Source organism: Artemia franciscana, chromosome 10 (assembly GCF_032884065.1).
Source record: "Artemia franciscana chromosome 10, ASM3288406v1, whole genome shotgun sequence".
NCBI classification, from domain to species: Eukaryota; Metazoa; Arthropoda; class Branchiopoda; order Anostraca; family Artemiidae; genus Artemia; species Artemia franciscana.
The window spans coordinates 4,059,939-4,086,006 of NC_088872.1; the positions used below are offsets into that span (position 1 = coordinate 4,059,939).

The following is a 26,068-nucleotide window of genomic DNA, read 5'->3' on the forward strand; positions in this document are numbered from 1 at the left end:
TACCAGATTTTAGTTAAAAAAACAAAGGTTCGACGATATGTATTTCATAGTGACGCTGAAAAATAAAGAAGAAAAAGAAAACTGAAAAAAGAAAAAAGGTAAAAAACTAAAAAAAAACTAAAAAGAAAAAACACTCAAAGAGAAATTACAAACCTGGACACAAATGACGACCGGGTCAGAGGAAATATAAATGACAACCGGGACACTCAAAGAGAAATTACAGACTGGGATACCGGGACACAAATGACGACCGGGACACAGGGAATATAAGTGACGACCAGGACACAGGTATTTAAGAATATCGTTCAAAGACAAATTTTTAATTGTAAGAATATCGTTGAAAGAGAAATTTCTAATTGTAAAATGACTGAAGAACCTACAATGGCAACACCCGAGGAAGCTGCTCAAAACGAATGTATTCAAGCCGAAGTAGCTGAGTTGGTAAAGCGTTATGTTTCAGCTTCTAGGTCCGAGAGGCTCCAGGTTTGAACCTTGGCTTTAGCATTAATACAAAAGAAGAAAAAAAACTAAAAAAGGTAAAAACTACAAAAAAAAACTAAAAAGAAAATACTAAAAAAAACTAAAAAAGCTAAAAAACTAAAAAAAACAAAAAAAAGGTAAAAAACTAAAAAAGAAAAAAAACTAAAAAAACTAAAAAAAGGTAAAAACTAAAAAAAAAACTAAAAAGAAAAAAAACTAAAAACTAATAAAAAACTAAAAAAACTAAAAACTGAAAAAGAAAAAAAACTAAAAAAAGGAAAAAAACTAAAAATAAAGGAGAAAAAGAAAACTAAAAGCCGGGACACAGGGAATATAAATGACGACCGGGACACTTAAAGAAAAATTAAAGACTGGGGCACTGGGACACAAATAACGACCGGGAGATATAAATGACGACCGGGACACTCAAAGATAAATTACAGACCGGGACACCGGGACACAAATGACGACCGGGACACAGGGAATATAAATGACGAACGTGACGCTCAAAGAGAAATTACACACTGGGACACTGGGACACAAATGACGACCGGGATACTGGGAATATAAATGACGAACGGGACACAGGGAATGTTCGATTAGCAATCACCATCAACAAAGCTCAAGGGCAATCATTAGAATAATGAGGTATAGATCTGCATACGGATTGTTTTTCCCATGAACAATTTTATGTTGCATGTTCAAGAATTGGTAAACCTGACAATCTATTTATATGCACAGACAATGGGACATCGAAGAATGTTGTATATTCGCAAGTTTTACGTAGTTAAAAACATATATATCTATAACGAAAAGAGAAATCTTTTCTCTTTTATCTATATTCACAGGTGGGACACAGGGACACAACTACAATGGCGCGTAACTAATATGGAGCGTAACGACTTACGCGCACGGGAGGGGGGGGGGCTTCGGGGGCGCGAAGTGCCCCCACCAACTAAGTGTTGGGGTGGCGGCTGGATTTACTAGACAGGAAGCAAAATAAGTCAAATATGACACCAAACCCCAAAAAAGCAACTTTTCAAAAGAAACTTGTATTTCTTTAACTTTAGGCTACTATATACAGTGGTCTGTTCTTTACTAGGCTTAAGCTATCAGTAAAACCATGATACCGATGGTACTTACATAGTTTCCATTTATACAATCGATCCTTTGTGTGTTACAAACAGAAAAATGCCTAAGCCATCTTCTTAGTTTGAACAGTAAAAGACAAATTCTAGAGAAACAATTTTAAATTTTTTTAGTTTTAGTTAAAAACTTGAAGTTATTGCTGAGACACCATAAATAATTTTGTAGTTTACATAATAACTTCAGCGATCCTGAACTGAAAACTATAGTAAACAGAATTGAATTTTCCTATGGAAATACACATTAAATCACGCGTCAGGTAATTAGAACGTTACAAAAAATGAAGAATATTTTTAGTTTTTCAGGCATTTTGATACTTTTAATTGAAAATTAAAATTATTTTTTTTGTAACCATAAATATTTTTGTAGTTTACATAATAACTTTAGCGATCCTGATCTGAGTATCAACTTAAAATGAATTATCTTGTCGAAAATAAACATGTATAAATATTGCCTTCACTTATTAGGTCATATATGGTTACAACCCACAACTATGACGTCATTATTCATCAAGCTTGTACAAGAAAATGCAGTTTTTTAAAACAGTAATTCTATTTTAAAAACCTTTAGTTTCCTTTAAGATAAGCCATCAAACAGCTCTGCATGAATTTCCAGTGCCCAGATATCTGAGTGGAAAAAACGGAAAAAAGATGCCCTTGATGCACAATATTGTAGTTCAAGCAACTTTTCTTGTTTTTTAAGCCCAAGATTTGCCTTCGTTGTTTAACCAAAGGTGCTGTAGGCTTCCTACATAAGGGTTTGGGACAATGAGATTCTAATAGTATACTTTCTATTTCGAACAAACTCTAATTTTAGGGATTACGGCCTATTGTATTTCTTAGCGTGGGACTTGATCGTCCCTAACTAGGCTGCAAGCTACCGCTGCAACCCGGATGTTTGGAAAATATATATATTTTTGTATTTTGTACAATAGCTTTAGCGACTCTGAACTGAAAATATGTTAAAATATACTGATGTCATTATAGCAAAATTCATAATTTGAAATTTTGACCGGATGACTTTGAGGAAAATAGGGTGGGAGGGGGGCTAATTTCCCTCCAATCTTTTTGGTTACTTAAAAAGGGAACTAAAATCTTTTTATTTTCGCTCAAATGAGCCCTTTTCCGATTTTCTAGGACTATTATTTTGATGCGATCAGCCCCGGGGGATAAACGTTCATAAAAAAATAAACTTGCATCTGTGATCTTTCTTCTGGCAAAAAATACAAAATTCAACACTTTATAGTATTTTTGCTCATATATGAACCCTTTTCCGATATTCTAGGACTATTATTTCAATACTATCAACCCGGGGGAAAAATTCATATAAAAAACAAATAAACTCGCATTCGAGATCTTTCTTCTAGCAAAGAATACAAAATTCAATATTTTGCAGATTGGAGCTTGAAACTTCTATAAAAGGATTTTTGGGTACGCTTAATATTATGCTGTGATCTTCATTAGCATTCCTTGACTTCTAGGGGGTGTTCCACCCCTTTTTTAAAATCAGGCAAATTTCTCAGGCACATAGCTCTTGATGGGTAGGACTAAACTTAATGAATTATATATATTGGGAATCAGCAAAATAAGCCAATCCTTTTTTATGTGACTATTGATATCAAAATTCCGTTTTTTAGAGACTCGGTTACTATTGAGCCTCCTTGCTCCTTACTTAATGTTCGTTGCAACGAACTGTTTGATTCTATTGCAGTCACTTTCAGTTATCCCATGCAATTGACATGTGAAATGTCAAATTCTTGATTCTCTTAAAAGCTCCCCCCCCCAAAAAAAAAATGGGAAAAAAAGATTGGATTTTTTAGCTGCGATTTCCATAGGATTTGACTTGTGCCGAGCTTAAATAAAGACTTTTTTAACAGTTTAAATTATAAGTATTAGCTCAAAATATATACATCTTCCCATTACTTTGAAGGTCCTGGAGCCTTGGAACCTTTGTAGGTATGTGGAGATCTGGCCTTCAATATGTCTTATCGTCATATAACAAAATTCCACTCAAAGGGATTATGTCATGTCTCAGACTCTCAAAGGAAATAGACCCATACATGCAATTAGAAACGTGTTAACATTTGTAGGTTTAACTGGTCCCATTATCAAAAGTGTTAATGTCAGTGAAATTCATTTAAATGTTATTTATAATACTCCGTACTTTGTGTTTTTTATACTTTTACGGGTAATATTTTCATTCATTCATTCATTCATTGAAATGTCAGTGATTTATTGAGAGAGGACTTAATCGTTCCAAATTTCCAATCGAAATCTGTAGAAATCTTTTTAAAAGACTAAACATATAAAGAAAATATAAATACGTGTTCCTTGATTAAACTCCTCAAAAAATGAGATTTTGACTTTACTCTAGTGTGGTACAATGAATTTTCAAATGGCTTTTCACGGTGCTATTAATGTATTGTTGCAATTATCAATTCAAATGCAATTATCATTCAAATGGCTTTTCATGGTGCTATTAAAGTATTGTTGCAATTATTATCATTGCAGGTAATCTGATCTAACCATAGCAAATTGTTTAAACCATCAATTGATTCGTTCAAAAAACATATACAAAATATTTTTATACACCAAAAAATTGAATTTTAGACCGGAAGGTAAAGATAGAACATTACGCTGTAATAGGTCGATAAAGCAAATGTCAATTATTTTCTAAGTAATTACGATTTAGCCTTGTGCTGCTAAAACCTGAGTACGACCCGGCAGTATATAGGGCCGTACCCTGTTTCAAAGGTTATTTAGTATTGTAATAGTAGATCAGAAACAAAGATTCTTTTAAGTTAGGATACTCTGCTAAGGGTCAAGAACATGACGAGGGTGTGGCTGATTGAGGTTCGTAACATTTTTGATTGCGTTGTTTTTGAAAACATCCAATTCTGATTAGTTGTTAACAATCCTGTACTAACACAATTAGGGGCTAAAAATATAGTTTGGAAAAAAAAGGTTAACCTTACGAACTTATTTTTTTGTTATCAAAATAAGCCATGTCAAAACAATCAAGAACAAATTGCTGTAGGCAATGAGCGACTCAGGCTAATAGTATCCAAACTCTAAAAAAAGGAGCTTTTGATAACTATTAATACACAAAAAGATGATATATATTTTATGCTGATTCCAAACATAAAATTCATTAATGTTTTCCAATGCTACAATCCTAAGGATATTTAGCTGGTTTTCGAAAAAAGGGGAGACACCTCTAAGAGATAATCGTCTTGATGAAAATTATTTTTATCCGATTCAAATCGAACATCATCAAATCCATCATAATTAAACACCCTATGATATAGGTTTCAAGCTTTTATATGCAAAAATGTGGGATTTCAAATTTTTTCCCCCGTCAGATAGATCATGGATGCGCGTTTATTGTTTTTCCCCCTCAGGGTTTGAACCAACTGTCCTAGGAGATCGGAAGAGAGATCATTCGAGTGGAAATAAAAAGGTTTAATACCATTTTCAAGTTACCAAAACGATTGAGCCGAGAGAAAGTGACTTTTTCTGCAATTTTGTGACACCAAACTACACTTTTTCCCCTAAGAGAGTCAGTTTGACATCGATTAAAAACCTTGTGAGCATTCGACCTATTCAAATGCATAGAAAAACTGTGTATTCAGCTTCCCAATTTCAGGAACTTAATTTCGTTAGGTAGAGCATTCGTTCTATAAAAATTCACGTAGTCAACACAATGTAAACGGCCAATATAGATATCAAACGGTTCGTGGTAACACACTGTAGGTAAGGAGCAACAAGGCTTCAATAGTAACTGAAACTCTATAAAACGGAATTTTGATACCAATAAATACATGAAAAGAATTGAATTTTTGTACTGATTATAAATATATAAGTTTCATTAAGTTTAATTTCACCCATCAAAGGTTACGAACCTGAGAAAATTTGCCCGATTTTCGAAAAAAGGGGAAAATATTCTCTAAAAGTCATAGAATCTTAATGAAAATCCCACCATCAGATTCAGCCAATAAGAGAACCCTATTGTAGTGGATTTCAGCTCCTATCTGCAAAAAAGTGGAATTTTGAATTTTTGCCAGAAGAAAGATCACGGATGCGTATTTATTTGTTGTTGTTTTTGTTTGTTTTCCCCAGGAGTGATCGGATCGATCCAGTGGGCCTTGGAAATCGAGTGAGCGCTCATTCCAACGGAAAAGTTCTAGTGCCCTTAAGTGACCAAAAATTGGAAGGCAACTAGGCCCCCTCCCACACCATTTTTCCCTAAAATCGTCCGATCAACATTTTGAGATACATAATAATCGTGTCTTGGAGATGACATGATCCCCCACAGCCCCTGGGGAAAGTTTTTTTAAGTTATAAAATTTGCCCGTTGTTTACGTATAGTATTTGTTATTGGGAAGTATTCATACATTTTTGGGGTGGGGAGGACGAAATTATCTGCAGGGGGAATTTCGCACGGGGACAATTTTCCATGGAAAAGAAAGTTTTCAGGGGGTGAACTTCTCAGGGAAAATTTTATACTCGGGGAATTTGCAAGAATTCCTAAGCGAAATTTCTGCATATATCTTGCTTTCTATTTACCGATTCAATTTTACGCGTGGAGGTGTTAAGGGTATTTGTCCGGGGTAAATTTTCACCAGGATTGAATTGTCCAGAGCATATTTCCGTGGGAAGAAGGATTTTCGGTGGAGGTGGAGCCAGATTTCCTGGCGTTATTTGAAGAATTATCAGAAATTAAATAAAAAACAAGTTTTTTCAACTGACAGTAAGAAGCAACATCAAAACTTAAAACGAACAGAAATTATTACGTATATGATGGGGTTTCCCCCTCCTTAACACAACGCTCCTTAAGCTAAAGTTTAAATTTTGTCCCAATTCTTTAAAAACGACTCCTGAAACACAAGGGTTGTTTAATTAGAACAATAATTAACTTTTTTTATGTGCCGAAAAACTTTACCGTGAAGAGCAAGGTGTTGAGGAGGGGGAAATCCCAAGTGGAGGAATTTCTCTGGCGGGGGAGCATGTTGGGAATGCTACGAAGAACTTCGTTTTCACCAAGTTTAAACGATAATATCTCTCATTTCCTGTTTGTATACAATGTTCAATGTCTTTTTGAATCCCGGTGAGCGTCATTCCCTAATTGCATCCCTGGAGAAGATCCCTGGTTTGTTCAAAGAATTCACATTTAAGCCTTGGGAATAATGGCCCTATAAGAAACTTTTGATATTCAAAGCCAACTCTGTTAATAAATTCGCGAGATGTACATTTTTTTAGGGATGAAGATCAATCTCGAAGCATTGTTCTACGTTAATGAAACTTGAATGTAAATTAAACATCTTTAAAACACATTTGGGCTTGTGTTTTTCACAAGTTGTCCAACACTTCTTTTCTCACGGGTGGTTTTAGATGAGGGGGGTGTAGGGGGCTTTCACCCCAGGTGCAAAAATTTTAGGGTGCAAATCTGAAGTAAATAATCTAACATTTATAATCATTTTGTACTTCTTGAAATTTTATCTTTATTAAAACAAAGTAGAAGTTGTAGTTGGAAGTAAATAACGCACTTACTGTAATACTTATATAATGATGCTTAGTACTTACTGTAAGTAAAAGCAAATTAAAGTGACCAGAAACACCACTGCTTTCAACTGGAGGATAGGCTATGCCCATTGAATATTCGGAAGTGACTCCCTTCTTACCTCCCAATAAAAATGCTAGGACTATATCCCTCAATAAGTCCCCCTCCCTAGCCATTCAAAAATCCACTTGCATTTCTCTGAATAATAGCTGTTACACCTATATTAAATTATACACCATTACAAATACTCGTATTAAGCCTTTAATTAATCAACTTAGTAAAACAAGTCTTAAGTGATTGTCAGAATTATCTGTTTATTTTGTATTGACAATGTGCATCTAGGGAATGGGACATTGTACGACATTATGACTACTGAAACTGGGATGCTCAATTTTAAGCTTTTCAATAATTTCAGAACGATTAGCTATCTCATAAGTTGGCCCTCCTTGGGCCAACATTGTTACTTATCATCACAAAATGGCAGAAAATGTCAATTTATTGTTAGGCCATCTCTGTTGCTACTCAAAAACAAAACTGAAACTTTTAATTTTCGTTTGAATGAGCTCTCTGTTTTCTAGGATCTAGGATCATTGGTTTTCTATGATCACCCCTGATAAAAGAACCAGTAAATAAACAAGCATCTGTGTTCATTTTCATCGAAAAAAAGCATAACAAACTCGTACTTTTGCTGATAAAGGCTTGAAACCTCTACAGTTTAACTATTTCATAAATTGTAATTAATAAACATAAAATTTGATTAGAGCTGCCCTAAAGAGGATGACCCTATACAAGCTTCTCTGCCTCTACAATTGGATCCCCTTGAGATAAAAATTGGACTGATGCCTGGATGGTCAATTTAATGTATCAAAGATTAAGAATCTACTAATCACCCGGAAGTCTTGCGTCGGCATTCCGATCTTATCATCAAGAGTGAAGCTATCAAAAGAGTTGAAAATCTTCGTCTCCTTGGAATTAATTTCTCCTCAGATATCTCTTAAGCCTCATGTCTCAATCGGGGTTTGATCCTCCTGCACGAGAAAACTGTGTGCAATTTTTCGCTTCAACTTCCTGTTGGGAATCTCCAAATTAATAATAGTTAATTTTTACGAATAAAAAGCGTTGTCACGTTTAACTTGTTAGTTTTGCTTATTTATTTTCACAGTCCAAAGTGGCAACACTGACAAGAAGGCAATTCAAGTTCTATTTATTTTTCATAAAATAACAAAAACAATATCCCTGCCCTAAAAACTTCATATTATAGCAAAAACATAAGGCAAATCCTAGAGAATTTTGTTTATCAGGTTTGAATTGACCTAAGAAGGGGGAAAGGGACTACATTTTTTTATTTTGATGTCCTTAGTACTTCAGCTGATAAACAATATTTGCCAAATTATAATACAAAATATTAGTCTCTTCTCAAGGCAATAATCGGCTGTTATTTGTTATTGTACAACAAAAGAGACAAAAATTTCTTTGTGTTTCTTCATTATCGTTTTGAACAAACAAAATAAAACTTTGGCATCGTTTTGTCCTCGGGGTCAAAAACCTTTAAAAAAAATACGAGCGAACGGTAATTACAATCATTGTTAGATAATTATCTTAAATTAATCGGTCTTATTTGAAACGTGAACTAATAATAATCAGAAAAAGAAAACAGTCATTAACTTAAAATCAAAGAGATCAATGACTTGGTTAATAAATAGCTAAAAAAAAACAATTTTGATTTTTATTGTACTTTTCATTGGACAAAAATACTTCGACAAAGAAAAACAATTACTTTTTTTTACTATATACAAAAACGAAGAATTGCCGACGATTAGTGTCTTCTCGACAAATTAAAAGGATTTATAATTATAGAAAGGCGAAATATGCTTGTGGGGTAGAGCTTTATACAGAGGCGTTGATTGGGCTAAAGGGGTTGGATTGTATTTGCTTTCTTATATCCCCCCCCCCGCTGGATTTTGAAAAAACCCGTCTACGGTATTTTTAATGTAAAAAAACGGAAAAAAGACAGCAAAATTAAAAGCTCTAGTTGCCTTCTAAAATAACCAAAAAAATTGGATGGTAACTAGGCCTACTCCCGCGGTCTTTTTTTGTCAAAATTGTCCAATCAAAACTCTGAGAAGGCCATGGGGTTCCTCTGTGCGATTCGTACAGTACATTTTGTCCCCCCTCCCTCCTGAATCCTTGCGAATGGCTCCACCACATTTTTGGTAGTTGATTTTTGTGGGCTCAAGTGATATGAGGATTTAGCTATACTTAATTGAGTTATTCTGGAGCCTGTTTGGATATTGAGATTTAATTAACATATTATTATTAAGTGTTTTTCTTTGAACAGTTCATAAAGAGTACGTGCAAAATTCATTTTAAGATAAAATGAATAAAAAACAAGTTTTTTAACTGCAAGTAAGGAGCGACATTAAAACTTAAAATGAACAGAAATTATTCCTTTTATTAAAAAAGTTGTACCCTCCTCAACACCCCGCTCTTTACGCTAAAGTTTGACTCTTTCTCTCAACTCGACTTTTTAAAATAGTAAAAAACTTTACCGTAAAAAGCGGGCCATTGAGGAGGGAACAGTCCCTTTCATATACAAAGTTATTTCTGTTCGTTTTAAGTTTTAATATCGCTCCTTACTTTCAGTTAAAAAATTGTTTTTTTAAATTTAATTTCTGAACGTTTTTGATTTAATGCATGTTATGATTTTGGCTCTCCGCACATGAATAATTAAAACGAAATTTTCATTAATTTCTTTTTAAGGCTAAATGGCTTTCTCAGAGTTTTGATTGGACAATTTTGACAAAAAAAGAGCGCGGGAGTAGGCCTAGTTACCATCCAATTTTTTTGGTTATTCTAGAAGGCAACTAGAGCTTTCAATTTTTTACGAACGTTCTTATTAGTAAAAATATACGTAACTTACAAATTAACTCACATAACGGACTTCTGTATTCGTATGTTTTTATTACGTATATGAGGGGGTTCACCCCCTCGTCAATACCTCGCTCTTTACACTAAAGCTTAAGTTGTGTCCCAATTCCTTAAGAATGACCCCTGAATCACAAAGCCCGTAGAATAAATAGTTGAAAGTAATAAAATTACTTTAGCGGAAAGAGCGAGGTATTAGGAGGAGGAAAACTCCTTATATGAGTAATAGTTTTTGTTCGTTTTAAGTTTGTGTGCTGCTCCTTACTTTCAGTTGAAAAAACTTTTTCATATCTATTTTTCATTGTTCTTTAAAAAAATGCTAAAAAATCTTGCGCCCCCTTCATGGAAATTTTTTTCCCCTATTACAAATTCCTCCATGGAAAGTTCCCTCGCATAACCCACTCTCCTCAACCCTTCCCCCAACCAAAAAATTCCACTGAAAGCGTCTGTACACTTCACAATAACCATTACTATGTGTAAACACAAAGTTTGTAACTTGCAGCCCTCCCACGGGGACTGTGGGGGAGTAAGTCGTCCCCAAACACATAGTTATTAGGTTTTTCGACTATGCTGAATAAAATGGTTGTCTCAGAATTTTGTTCCGGTGACTTTGGGAAAAAATGAGCGTGGGAGGGGGCCTAGGTACCCTCCAATTTTTTGGTCACTTAAAAAGGGCACTAGAACTTTTAATTTCTGTTAAAATGAACACTCTCACGACATTCTAGAACCACTGGGTCAATACGATCACTCCCGGGAAAAAAAAACAAAAATACAAACAAATAAACACGCATCCGTGATCTATCTTATGGCAAAAAATACAAAATTCCACATTTTTGTAGATAGGAGCTTGAAACTTCTACTGTAGGGTTCTCTGATACGCTGAATATGACGGTGTGATTTTTGTTAAGATTCTATGACAATAAGAGTGTTTCTCCCTATTTTCTAAATTAAGGCAAATTTTCTCAGGCTCGTAACTTTTGATGGGTAAGCCTAAACTTAATGAAAATTATATATTGAAATCCAGCATTAAAATGCGATCCTTTTGATGTTACTATTGTTATAAAAAATTATTTTTAAAGTTTTGATTACTATTGAGCCGGGTCGCTCCTTACTACATGTCGTTACCACGAACTGTTTGACAATGGTCAAAGTTCATAGCTTTCAGCCCCTCCCCTGGGGACTGTGGGGTTTGAAATCGTACCCAAAGACATATTTATTAGGTTTTTGACTATGTTGAACAGAATGGCTATCTCAAAATTTTATCCGGTGACTGGGGAAAAAGTGTGCGTTGGAGGGGGACTAGGTGCCCTCCAATTTTTTTGATCTCTTGGCATTCTAGGACCTCTGGGTCGAAACGATCACCCCTGAAAAAAAAAAAAAACACGCATCCGTGATCTGTCTTCTAGCAAAAAATACAAAATTCCACAATCTTGTAGATAGGAGCTTGAAACTTGTACAGTAGAGTTTTCTGATACACTGAATCTGATGGTGTGATTTTAATTAAGATTCTATGACTTTCAGAGGGTGTTTCCCCCTATTTTCTAAAATAATCAAAGTTCATCAGGATCGTAACTTTTGATTGGCAAGAATAAACCTGATGAAACTTATATGTTTAAAATCAGCGTAAAAATGCAATTCTTTTGATGTAACTATTGGTATCTATTGGTAACTAAATGAAAATTCCATATTTTAGAGTTTAGTTACTATTTAGCCGGGTCGCCCCTTACTACAGTTTGTTACCACGAACTGTTGGATCTAGTTTAGAAAACATCGATTATGGCTAAAAACTTTCAAATATGTAATCTACTATTTAATTATTAATTATCTTAATTATCAAAAATTTTTCTAGATCTCGGTATTTCTTTTCCTTCTTCATTGTACCGTTGTTATATTTGCTGAAGCAAATTTTGGCAAATATGAAGGATACAAATTGCACCCCTATGAGAGGCATTATAATGCCTCCGTTCCGGATTATATTCCGAGAACTACCCCGAACCCCATCGATGAACCAGAGCCTGTTGCAGAACCTCATCATAAGCCAGGGAAGCATGACAAATACGCACAAAAGCCGTATGAGAAGCCAGCATACTGTGACTCCAGAACACCACCCATATGCGCAAAAGATGCTCCTTTCGGGTATTGCTCTATAGATGAAGAATACCCCTTTGAGCTCTTGAATGTAAGTACCCTTTTTTCGGCCCTTTGTTCCAAGACACTAAGTGTATATGGTCCTTGGATTCTAAAAATTTACCTTTTCTTAAAATCACTGCATCTGGAAATGCACAAAAAGTAAAGTGAAATTTTATTATTATTTTATTATTATTTAGTATATTTTATTTTTAGTATACATAATTTTTATTTATTTTTAGTATTATATATTAAAAATATATATAAAAAAATATTTATATTAAAACATATATTAAAATCTATATTACAATATATACTAAAAAATATATATTGAAATATAAAAAAGAAATCTGAAAAAATAAGTATATATTATTATTATTTCACTATTAGATTTAGAAATAAGAATTTGAGCCACTCATTATATAGAAATTAGTGGTTGAATCGTCATAAAATATGCCGTTAGTACCCTTTAGTTTATTTTCAATCAAAATAATTTCCATTTTTGAAAGCATCAGGGATGATTCTTATTTTTGGCTTCACATTGCATTATTATTATTTTTACTCATTCTGTTTTTTACTGTTTACTCATTCTGTTTTCTGTTTTTTACTCATTTAGTCTTTGGCAAATCTTTTAGCGTATAAAATCAATCTCTTCATATTTCAACTGAACAATTTAAAGATCACCAGTACCACTACAAGAGTTCAAGTTTGTTCACCACGGTAGAAACAATTAAAAACAAAACAGAAGGTCACAATCCGAAGAAGCTTCCTCGTCTATTTAGTGTTATCTATTATTTCAAGAACATCGCAATGAGTTGGGATGTACCTCAAGTTTGTCCAAACAACTGGCGGAGCTTAGAGGCTCTTGATTAAAGGGATTTTTCCCCCGAAATTGTTCAGTAGGAATTTTGTAATAATATCCGTGGTGTAATGATTTTTTTGGGCATAGAATGTAAACTGAAGAGCGGCGGTTTTTGTTATTGTAAGAGTTAAATTTTTTTGTAGCCAGTGTAATTGAAAGAACATTGCGTCAATAACCATTGTGGCATTGTACCCGTATTTATTGGCTTTAGATCAATGAACTTTAGATCAATAGAACACGCCCTACAATGAAAAATGTAGATCCTTTATTTTTTAATAATTGTTTAAATTATGCGTATCTCAAATTAACTTCTTCGACGCTTAAGTACAGGCCATGAGGATCAAAGTCAGCGCAGTCACCCTCCCAAATATGAACTATCACATTGAAATCCGCATCTATTTATCATAAAATCATAGATATCAGGCAAGCACACATAAATTTACATAGGACAATGAAGTTTCGGGACAGGGGTTAAAAAGAAGGTACAAGAATAAATAAACTTTCTACAAAATAGAGGAACTGCCGATTCTTTGGGTTTGGGATTTTATAAAGGATACATCAGAGGAACAAGCCAGAAGTCCTTTCTCTATATTTGACTAGTGACCATTACTCACTTTCCACCAACGAGTATATATATCCGAGAACCAGCATTACTACACAGTTTCACCAAGTTAGGCACAGTTCCACCAAGTGTGGCACGGTCCCAGCAACGTTCGACATGGCTCTGCCGCACTTAGCAAAGTGGTTCCTCAATTGGCACGGGCCACTCGATGTTTACGACTTCTGAAAATCGGTGCACTCTCAACTGGATCTCTCCGTACCATTCTGTAGATCGTACCATTTCTGAAGTCCAAGAATCCACTGAATCTTTACTATGTCGATTTCTTAATTCGAATTGTCGTTGATTCCAATTGAATTTAGTAAGTTCAAACTGTGATTGTTAATGTACTAAGGAAATTATAAATATATATATATATATATATATATATATATATATATATATATATATATATATATATATATATATATATATATATATATATATATATATAGTTCTTTAACACCATGAAGTTTTTTGGACATTATCACATTTTTGTCAGTGTTGCCACGTTGGATGGTGATAATAGATAATAAAAGCTAGCTAGTTATATTTGATGACGCTTCTTGTCCGTAAAAAAAAAAAAAAAAAAAAAAAAAAAAAAAAAAAAAAAAAAATGAAAATCAGTTGAATCATTAAGACAACTACCCCCTCCAGTGAAAGTTACAGCTTCTTAAGGTGCTTGGTGATGAACATTTTTACCATAATTCTTGCTGAATGTTTAGCCACGTTTTTCTTTTAAATTTGGCCACCGCTGCGACCCCAAACTGCAAAACTGAACATGAAGAGTTTTAAATTAAAAACTGAATTTCTGATATTTCCAGAATTTTTAAACATACCTGGTTGTGTAAGTCTCTATTTAACCATTTCAAGCAATCAGATTAACTTTCGTTGTCCTTGATACTTCAAAAAAAATTTTCATGTATTGCGCTTTAAATTTAGACGACTAAACTCCTCCAAACCCCCTAATTCTTTGCTCATTTTCAAATCCCATACATTTCAAGGCAAAAGTTTTATTAATGACTCTTATTACTATGACTATGGCTTTAATGGTGGTTACTTATTGACTTTTCTATCCATTTGCTACGGATTCCTCAGCAATTTTAATCATATTTCCTATCTAAGCAAAGGGGTAAGGATACAAGATTTATTTGTTTACAGGATGATCCACATTCATAATAATGGATTAAAAAACAGTTCTCCACTAGGAAGACACAAAAAAAACTTCTTCAATTATCTTAGGAAGAGAAGAGGATGTTTTGCATAAACTTTTACTCTTAGATTCACTCTTATTCTTTGCTCATTTTCAGATCTCATACAACTCAAGGCAAAAATTTAATTAATGACTCTTACTACCATGACTATAAACTATGGGATAAACAGAAAATGAGCAAAGGATTAGGGGTTTTGGAGGAGTTCGATCGTCTAAATTTAAAACAAAATACATGCAAAAAAAAGTTTTTGAAGTATCAAGGACAATGAATATGAATCTGATCACTTGAAATCGTTAAACAGTGACTTACATAACCAGGTATGTTAGATTTTTCATTCTTTTTCTTCATTTGTGCATTTTAATTTTTTTCTCTTTTTTTATTTTCATTCTCTAATTATTCTATTTATTCTTTTCTTTTATTCCTTTTTTCACAAAACACCAGACTTCAGTTTCTTACAAGTTATTTCTTATTCTTTTTCTTCATCTGTGCATTTTACTTTTTTCTCTTTATTTTATTCTCTATTTAGTCTATTTTATTCTTTTTTATATTCTCTTTTTCACAAAAGTTTTTACTTTGGTGGAACTTTAATATTGTTGAATCTGAAGTTGTGGGGGGGGGGGTGAATTTGGGAAACAGTTAAAATTAGAATTACTCTGACATACCACACGCTGTGAAGCACATGGACACAAGGACCCAAATTCGGGCCATTCATCACCTTCTCTCCAGAATCTTCCTTTATGATGTACCACTCCTGCATGGTTTGATTGAAGGCAAAATAATACACATTCATAATTATGGATTAACAAACAGTCCTCCTCTAGGTAGAAACAAAAAAGTTATTAGTTTGGTGGTAGTGGGTGTCAAATTTAAAACAAAGAATCGTGGTTGACAAATCAGCAAAGAGCTAAAATAGATGGTACCTAAATGCTTAAGGTGTAGCTTTTCTTTGAACATGTAGTTGTCTTTTGGGAATCAACAGGTTATTCATGTTCAAATTTTTTAGACGAACAATGCTGCCAATTTAACTAATTCGTTTTGCTTATTTTCACGGTTTAAGGTAGTAACACTGACGAAAAATTGATATTGCCCTAAAAACTTAATAATTTGGAAACAACCAAAAGAAAAACCTTAAAAAATCGCAGTTTCCAGTACAAATGGGTTAATGGAGAGGGTTTGGGCAGGCGTTATCAAAAAATTTTCATGGGGGGGGGGTTAAAACTTCAAAAACGGATCAAAATGTGCTTATGCTCATTTTTGTTACGTTTTTATGAGTCGGTCAAACATTTCGGGGTGGGGGTCAAAATATTTAAGAATTACGCTTAGGTTACATTTCAGAAAACTGGTTTCATACCTACAAAAACAAGTGATGGATGACACAATGCATTGGACTTGTATAATATGGGCTGTGTGTTTGTACATTAGGTATGGGGGCTAGGTTAGGTCGGGTTTCCATAATTTTGTTTCCAAAGTATTATTTTATCATCATGTTTTGTAAATTTTCATTAAGAATAACTTAACTTCGCTTCTTGGGTCTGTTTCCAAAAACCAGAAAGCGGGATACTCTGGGATACTGCTCCTTTCTGACGGCGGACACGGTCCCTGACACTATCTTCTGCCTTTAAACTTTAAGCTCATAGATTTAACCAACAAGAATTTGTTTTATGGCTCTATTACTATTGATATCGTCAGTCCAGGATTTACCAATAGGTCCACTAGCCCTGGATCTAGGGGCGCAATAAATTATCACTAGGTGATTTTTTTTTTCTCAGCAAAAGTTGGACTGATATGATTTATTACCAGGTTCACTCTGTCGCCCAGCTACCTATTCACCAAAAAGTGATTTTGAAACAACACAAGAATTCATTTGCCCCTTATAAACTATCAGATGTTTCGCAAGGATGGTATCTGAGAGTTTCGTATCATCTCTCTCTTTCATTACTTTTAGTTCATGAGTTGGGTTCTATTCAGTGCTTCCACCATGGCTAGAATTTCCCAAAAATCTTGCAAAAACAGAATGGCGAAAACACTTTGGCCTAAGAGCGTCAAAGCACAAAATCTGGCCCTGGCTATGGTATCTGTCTTGCGCTCATAACATTTTTAAAGCTCAAAAGTTTGACTATAGTGTCACAAATGCAGCTTAGGTAGACCTTATTTTAAACTTAATCTGTTCTTAAGGTGAGCTGGAGCCGAGAAGGCCCTTTATTAATGAAAATTTGAATTTTTTTGCCTATGAATATGCTCTCATTTGTCTTTTTTGATCCTACTCCCAAAAAATGTGTGCTTCTATCAACATCGTTTATTTGTCTTGCTTTACAATTAAATAACCAAGCTTAAGCAACTAAACATCTTTGCTATGTCATGAAATAAAAGTTGAATAAACGATATTAGATCATTTAAAGGCATGCTGCTTCACATTCAAAATTATGGGTTCAGTAACTTACTTAATTACACTGCATAAGCAATCAATAATGGGTAGTAAAATTATTAACATCGTTTTAGATTATTAGGCGTGTGGCTAAAAGACCTCGTCGTGGTCAAGGTTTCAATTTGAACCAAGGAAGTACCTTTACTTCCTAACCACAGAACTAGGGCAAGAATTACCTAAAATTCTAAATGATGTATCGTCGGTTGAAAAAATTGCTGTCAAACTACTAATGTTTAGGCGGAAATTTTAGTTAATTCAATTCCTAAACGTTATTCTACCCGTAACCTTCAACCTTTGATAATACACTCTCAGATGATGAAATTTATACGAACTATTCAAGTTAAAACAATTCGGTAAAGAATTTTTCTAACAAGAGTGCCCTAGAAGTTAAAAAAAGAGCTATTAATAATAATGACAGCAGTTAATCTAATAATAAATTGTAATAATAACAAGTTGTATCAAACAGTTCGTGGCAACGAACTGTAAGTAAAGAGCGACCCGGCTAAATAGTAACCAAAACTCTATAAAACGGAATTTTGATACCAATAGTTACATCAAAAGAATCGCATTTTAATGCTGATTTTAAATATATAAGTTTCATCAAGTTTAGACCTACCCACCAAAAGTTACGAGCCTGAGAAAATCTGCCCTATTTTAGAAAATAGGGTGAAACACCCCCTAAAAGTCATAGAATCTTAATGAAAATCACATCATCAGATTCAGCGTATTAGAGAACCCTATTGTACAAGTTTCAAGATCCTATCTACAAAAATGTGGAATTTTGTATTTTTTTGCCTGAAGACAAATCACGGATGCGTGTTTATTTGTTTGTTTGTTGTTTTTTTTCTTTTTCCCAGGGGTGATCGTATCGACCCAGTGGTCCTAGAATTTTGCGAGAGGGGTCATTCGAACGGAAATGAAAAATTCTAGTGCCCTTTTTAAGTGACCAAAAAAATCGGAGGGCAACTAGGCCCCCCCCCCTTACTGTTTTCAAAAAGTAGAGTTGAGAGAAAGAGTCAAACTTTAGCGTAAAGAGCAGGGCGTTGAAGAAGGAGCAGCCCCTTTCATATACGGGGTAATTTCTGTTCGTTTTAAATTTTAATGTCGCTCCTTACTTTCAGTTAAAAAAACTTGTTTTTTTATTTAATACATACAAAAGGCAATAGGAAGAGAATGAAGCTAGAAAAAGAAAAGCTTAAAAAAGAAAAACAGAAATCAATTTTTAATCAGGGTCACACTCATGTGTCAATAAGACAAACAGACAAAAGAAACCGCTAATTATTATATAGGTCACATTAATGAAAGATAATTCAACGAAAAATTTACTATTGAAACGGATCCAACCCTAAATCCAGTTATTAAGGAATCCATTTTCATGAATTTGTTGCCGTTTGGAAACAAAAAATTCTTCCAAATAGGAACCAGGAAGAAAATGTAAAGAGCAAAAAACGCACTATATAGGTGACCAAGCGTTTTCTTATCAAATTAACCCTTTGTTCTGAAGAGAAGTCCATAGAACTTCCTCAATCTGTTCGTCCATGCAGATAAAATGGGTATCCAATGCAAAAATCCAAATTATCATAATGTCCAGGTTTTTTTTTTTTTTTTAATACTGAATCCGGAGTCATCATTTTTTTTTCCTTAGGGCAGGGCGTAGCCTGTAGGAAATTCCAAAGGCCTTCCGCTGACTGCATGTAAAATAAAACCCAGATTATCGAGCCCCCCCCCCCATTTGTATACCGGTAAGCATATCATAAATACATAAATAACGAGCATAATATAGTATAAGAACCTGACTAGTGTGCTTTTCTTATGAGTGTTTTTGCACACAATTGTTTTGTTTTTACTCTCCTCGTTGTATTCCTCTTAGTGAATTCCATTCTGCACATAGGATTGAGATAATTACTTTTTTGTATTATTAGAAATATAACTGCCTTCTGAGTTACATTGATGCCATTCATATGAAGAGAAGAAGACAGAGAAGTTTATTAATATTAAATAAAAGACAATACAAAATGAATAAAAAACACTCTTTGTATCCTGAATTATTCGCTCCGTTAGACACATCTCCAATCACCAGCAGGCCAACAAACAATCCACCAATTTTTGTTTAGAGGCCCTATTTTCCTCCTTTTTATTCCACTTTCATCTTTCCACATATTCACACATATTCATATTTTTTCCACATAAAGAAAGGGTATTTGATTTTGAATAATAGCAATTGTTACTTTTCTTTTCCACTCTTATTCTATTCTAGTTTTATGCAAATTTTTCAAATATATGCTATCTAACCTTCCTGGCCTTTTCACTTTTGATGTTTTTTGTGGTTTTACATTAAACGCTTTATATATTTAACAAAAATAACAAATTTTTCAACTGAAAGTACAGAACAATATTAAAACTTAAAATGAACAAGAATCATTCTGTAGATAAGGAGGCTGCCCGTTCCTTAACCCTCGCTCTTTATGCTAAAGTCCTAAAGTTTTTTAAAACACTTCTCATTCAAGACCAACGTCCCTTGTATTTGAGTAACATTTTTTAAAGAAAAAGGACAAAAAGTCAAACATTTAGCGTAAAGAGCGAGAGTTGAGAATGGGGTAGCCCCCTAGTACACAATAATTTTTTCTTTTCTTAAGTTTTAATGTTACCCTTTGCTCTCCGATGAATTTTTTTTTCTATTTTTAATTTCTAATGGTTTTATAAATCATGCACAGGAAATACACCCCCCCCCCAGGTGCAATATTTCTCCCAAAAAATTCCCTCTTGAAAATTACCTTTTTACGGAAATTTCTCAAAATAGAAAATCCCCTCCTCCATACAGAAAACTACCCCCCAAAATTTCGGTATATTCCTGAATAATATGTGTGAACAATATGGGCATAAGTTGCAGCTCTTTCCTGAGGGACCCTGGAGGTTAATGTCATCACCAAAAGTATTGCTTTTGGGTCATTCGATTGATCCAAAATGAAATCAAATAACTATCTTATCAAATAACTATCTTACAGTTTTTATCAGATGTCTGAAGAAAAATGGACATGGAAGGGGGGCTAGTTGTACTCAAATCTTCTTAGTGACTAAAAAACGTACGAGAACTTTTGATTTATTTTTCAATGGGCTTTCTCTCGATGTTCTAGGACCATTGGTTCGATACGATTAGCCCTGAGAAAAAAAACAACAAATAAACACGCATTGGTGATTTTCTGGCAAAAAAAATTTCTGGTAGATTGGAGCTTAAACACCTACAGTAAAGTTCTCTAATTTGCTAAACCTGATAATTTAATTTTTATTGAGATCACTTGCACTTTTCCGAAAGCCATGCAAGTTTTCTCAGGCTCGTAGCTTTTTATGAGTAACATTCAACTTAGTGAATTTTATATATTTTCAAATAAACCAAAAAGACAATTCTTTTGAGACATCTGTTGAAATCAAAATTCAGTTTTCTAGAGTTTCGGCTAGAGGTCGAGTCGCTCCTTCGTTACCACATTGCTCAGTAGCTATAAGATTGTCTTTGAAAAAGAAAAATTGTGGACTTTTGATTAAATCTGGCTCCGGTGCAAAAGTGGCGCCAAATTGGGGAAGGAAAGGCATTTGCCACCTAGATCTAGAAAATTACCTTTCTGGTAATTTTTACTGAATAAAATTTGAACCCCTCCCCTAAACATTGAAAAAAACATTGAAAAAAACATCATTTTTTGGGATTTTCATTAAAGAACTGAAAAATCCTTGCCCCACATATTTTTATGAATTAGGGGCTCCTGCTCTATACTGGTCAAAATTCAAATGCCAAATTATCCCCGGTTAATTTTACCTAAAATACAATTATTGAAGTTTAAAATGACTGCCATAAATATCATCCAAATGTTTGGGGGCTAATCTGCGGAATTTTTAACTCTCCGCCATCTGGTTTACATCTCCAAATGTCATCTATTCCTCCATACCTGGTACACTTCCGCCACACTGTGCCTACTCATTCCGCCCGTGTTATGTGCAATCTAATCACAATTTTTAAGTGGGTAGCCCCAAGTGTTATTTCTATCGAGATCTTATCTTTTTGTGATTTATGGTCCGACTATGTAATTTAAGTAAATTTGATTTGTTACTTTACTGTTAATGTAGTGTTACTTAGTTAACTGTTAAATAAATTTGTCTTGCTTTTTTTCTTACTTTAGCAATCTGTGCAAATTTTATACTAATGAAAGGGTGTGTCAAATCCTTATTATAGGACGGGGGGTTTAAGAGCCAGCTTTTTTAGAGTAGGTGGACTTCAAAATCCACATATAAAAGGAAGGAGGGGCAAGACACAATATTATATAATAAAGTAGACAAATAATTCACAATATGGTTTCTTATCATTAGTTCGATACCTTGGCTCTTTTTGAAAATCTCACATCACGATCGACCGAAAAAAAAAAATGATTTTCCGATTATTCCCGACCCCAAACAAATTTTGGTTAATGAGATTCAGAGAAAATTATCGTTTTCATTCTGGATCGGAAAAATAAACAGCTCAGACTCATATAGCTTAAATTGATCAACTTGAACCATATAGTACTAAAAAATAAAATAAAAAATAAATAAAAATAAAAGCAAAGACCGACGTTAAAACATAAATTTAGTTTAAATTCTGCTTATGCAGTGATGATGCCTTTTGTAGACTCCCTCAGCGTGTTAGGCGGTACAGAAGGGGATAGAATTATAACAAAACTAAATTCTCTGCTTAAAGAAGCCTAAACTACGAAAAAAAAAATGAGATTTAATAGCTTGTGTTGCCCTTCGCTGAAAATTGTATTTATCAATCGAACAAGGTCATGGGTTTTCAGAAAAAAAGGCACAATTGCATATAGTGATTAAAAAAGTCGATGAGAACTCGTTAATTGGTTCGTAAAACACATCCGAGACCATCCGTAGAATAACGTTACTGATTTTTCGTATAGGTATTTTCTTTGATTCTACAAAAATATACCAATTTCAAGAGGACTGCTGCGTAATTTTCGAAAATGAGAGCATTACCTATAAGGCATCTTTACCAAAGTTAATCTTAGTTTTTTTTATATATTTTGACCCTTAGGAGGGAAGAGGAAAATTACCCCTTTCTACAAGTCCCTGAATATGGCCACGCATTGTGTACGCTTTCTTATTCACCTAATGGAGAAGTAATGCGTAAATGAAAGGTCGAAAATACATTCTTGATGAAAAACATATACACTGCAAAGTTTCAGGCCTAAAAAGTAAATTAAATCTCTGAAGCTTTTAAAATAAGTTCCGCCATTCAATTGTGTTAAAAAACGACAGAGAGAGCTCAGAAAAGTGATAATCGTAAGGGAATTGCAAAAAACGTCAACAAAGTAAAACTTCTTGAACTGTGTTAGTTTTCTGACTCTAAAGTACCTTTTTCTAAAAATATTTTTTCTTAGAAGAAAAAGTATGTTTTCCTTCAAAATACAAACTTTCTCATTCGTATGACAGCAACAAATCGTCAACGGAGTAAAACGTCTTGACCTTTTTTAGTGCTTTGACTCTGAAGTCCTTCAAAATGCGGACTTTCTCATTCGTATGACAGCAAAAAATTGTCAACAAAGTAGAACTTATTGACCTGTTTTAGTGCTTTGACTCTGAAGTCCTTTTTTCTAAAAAAAAATTTCTTAAAAGAAAAAGTATATTTTCCTTAAAAATACGGACTTTCTCATTCGTGAGAAAGCAAAAAATCGTCAAAAAGTAAAACAGTAAAAAGTAAAAGTAAAAAAGTAAAAAAAGTCTTAAACTGCTTTAGTGCTTTGACTCTAAAGTCCTTTTTTCTAAAACATATTTTTTCTTAGAAGAAAAGGTATGTTTTCCTTCAAAATACGGACTTTCTCATTCGTAAGACAGTAAAAAATTATCAACAAAGTAAAACATCTTGACCTGTTTTAGTGCTTTGACTCTAAACTCCTTCAAAATACGGACTTTCTAATTCGTACGACAGCACGCGGAAAAGGTATGTTTTCCTTCAAAATACGGACTTTCTCATTCGTAAGACAGCAAATATCATCAACAAAGTAAAACATCTTGACCTGTTTTAGTGCCTTGACTCTAAAGCCCTTCAAAATATGGACTTTCTCATTCATGACCTGTTTTAGTGCTTTGACTCTAAACTCCTTCAAAATACGGACTTTCTAATTCGTACGACAGCAAAAAATCGTCAACAAAGTAAAACATCTTGACCTGTTTTAGTGCCTTGACTCTAAAGTCCTTCAAAATACGGACTTTCTCATTCATATGACAGAAAGTGGTCGTGCAAAAAACTATTAATCTGGCATCAAAACTCAAAGCCTTTTTCTTGTTCGACGGGTTCGTTTAAATGTGAGGGAAATTTGTATCTAAGCCCAAGGAGGGAGGGTCAAGATATTTTTTCTAGAATGGGGATGTGGTTAAAACACAATATAAGCGCATTTTTATGCTAATGCATTTTAATTTTCTCGTTTGTTTAGGGGCTACTACCCCATCCCCTCAGTGTGTTTAGCCCGTTGATAAAAGAGAAGTGCAAAATGTTGCAGCACTTCACAGCACATTTTTTCATTTTACACACACCTTAAATGAGGAAAGAAGTGCCAGTTTAGAAAGAACGCAACACCGTACTGAACCTCTCCTCCCCTAAGAGTAACATTAAATCCTCTATTTCCGTCTTAAAAAGAGGTTGATCTCCATTAACTCCACGAATATAGAGAAATATCAGTAGTCAACCTGTTTTCGATAATTTCATTGTGGTCAGTCTACTTTACGTGGGCTTAGAAGAGATTTTTTATTTTATTCTTATCACAGAAGTGGTTGTGGTATTCCTTGTTGGAATCGCAATTACCCGTAGGTCTATTTTTAGACTGTATAATAGACGGACCTCTATAGGAAACATAGGATATTGGTTGTCGGGTTCATATATCACGGGTAAAAGAATTCATTTTCCTTGAAGGAATTAATATTAGCTATTTTCTTTTTTGGTGATTTTGAACCACTGTAGAAAATATAGTCATCAAACAACTAAACTTGTATACCTAATGGTAAGACCGCATCCAGGGGGGGGGATAGGGGGTTGGAACCTCCTCTTAATTTTTGCTTGATTCGTAAAAACGTAACAAAAATGAATATAAACCAATTTTTGATGCGTTTTGAAGCTTTTTGTAACCCCCCTCCCCCGCAAAATTCTTTGGTGCCATTTTCCATATTTTAAAAACGCTTTAAATGAGGAAACAAGTGCCAGTTTTGAAAGCACATTTCAACATCGCATTGGACCTCTCCTCCCTTAAGAGTAACATTAAATCCTTTATTTCCGTCATAAAAAGAGGTTGGTCCTTCTTTCAAAGTATTTATTGAAGCTCTTCACTTGGTGTTGTGGATCATGGCGCTACGAAGCGCGAAAGACCCCCAAAATATGTCCAATTAACTTTACATTGTCTCACAGGCCATGAAATATATGGAATAAAAGAGCTTCCTAATGGTTGATTTGTACACTAACCAATAAAATTTGGCACCGACTCATGTAGCTTATATTTTTTTCTTTTTTTTTTTCAGAAACTTTTAGGAGAAAGCATCTTCCTGGCTCGTCAATACTCCGATTTGAAAGATCAATCTGCCCAAGACCTCGTCAATGAAGTTTCAAAAAAACAAGAAGAAAGTTTTGATTACTCCTTCTACACAGGAGCATTCACCTTCGATACAACCCATTGGATTGGGCCAGAAGGATACATCTGCCCATCTGACGTAGCATATGAAAGGCCTTTAAGGGCTGTGAACGCAAATGGTGAATGGAGAGTGATTGTTAACGACCCCAGTCACTGCACACAGACTCAAAGGGTAGAGATTTGTAGAAACCCAGAAGGAGCTTGTCGGCTGCTAGCACCTTGCTACAAAAGCCGTTGTATTCAGAAGTTTGCTTCCCACAGGATTTTGTCATTTGACCCCTGTCACCCGGAGAAGGGTTTGTTTATTGATAGCTTCAGACTTCCTTCTGCCTGCTCGTGTCATATACCTAGCTTGCACTAGTCAGATAAATTTTTTATATTTTATTTTTGAAATAAATTTGTAATGTAGCTATTAAGCTAATCACAATTCTCCGAAAATTGTAGTTATTAAAAATTGCGGAACGGGCCAGAACCGCCCCTCCCCCTTTGTGTACACGCTTGTGGCAGAGCTCTGTAATGAGAAGGACAATAGAACAATCAAAATAGGATAAAAACATGTAAATATAGCTGTATAAAATGCAAAATTTTCTTAGGGTTTTAAAAAAAGATCTGATTTGTGAAATGAAACTAGAATAATCCCTGAAAATTTCAAATAAAATTGCTTTAGTTCATCTTTCAGCTTAGAGGTATAATTGTCACCTGGGACGCAACTTTTTTGACTTAACTCCTAAAGTGAGCATCTATTTAACGTTAAGCTATGTTTCCATAGAAAAAATAAATACGAAACAAACTTTATTTTATTTCAGTTCAGAATCGCTAAAGCTATTCTTTAAATTGCAAATGCATTTATGGTGGTTGAGCAATAACTTTAATTTTTTAAATCCTACTAGAACAATATCTGAAAATTTTTAAACTAGGTTGGTTTTCCTTTCGATTCAATGAACTCGTTAAGCCATGTTATGGGTGGAACTTTATACGTTGAAACTATATTATGGTCTCAACAGAACAAAGTAAAAGAGAGAATAACTCGAGTTGCAGCGGTAGCTAGCAACCTAGTAAGAGACGATCACGCCCCATACT

General features: G+C 34.1%; 1 protein-coding gene and 1 long non-coding RNA gene across 3 annotated transcripts in view; both read left to right on the forward strand.

Annotated features, from left to right (window-relative positions):
- LOC136031678 (uncharacterized) overlaps positions 1-25,400 on the forward strand; it is a 28,435-nt gene extending 3,035 nt beyond the window's left edge. The window contains exons 1-3 of one of the 2 annotated variants that reach the window (XM_065711356.1): positions 4,330-4,478; positions 11,960-12,289; positions 24,879-25,400. In XM_065711356.1, coding sequence (XP_065567428.1) covers positions 4,455-4,478; positions 11,960-12,289; positions 24,879-25,349 — 825 coding nt within the window. In that variant the 5' untranslated portion in view covers positions 4,330-4,454 and the 3' untranslated portion in view covers positions 25,350-25,400. Of the gene's footprint in view, positions 1-4,329; positions 4,479-11,959; positions 12,290-24,878 lie in introns of those variants that run through there. The other variant, XM_065711355.1, reaches the window with a different exon arrangement.
- Positions 12,300-14,320, forward strand: LOC136031679 (uncharacterized). Its single transcript, XR_010618556.1, has 2 exons — positions 12,300-14,023; positions 14,153-14,320. It is a non-coding gene; the product is annotated as an uncharacterized LOC136031679 (long non-coding RNA).
- Positions 25,401-26,068: the final 668 nt, after the last annotated feature.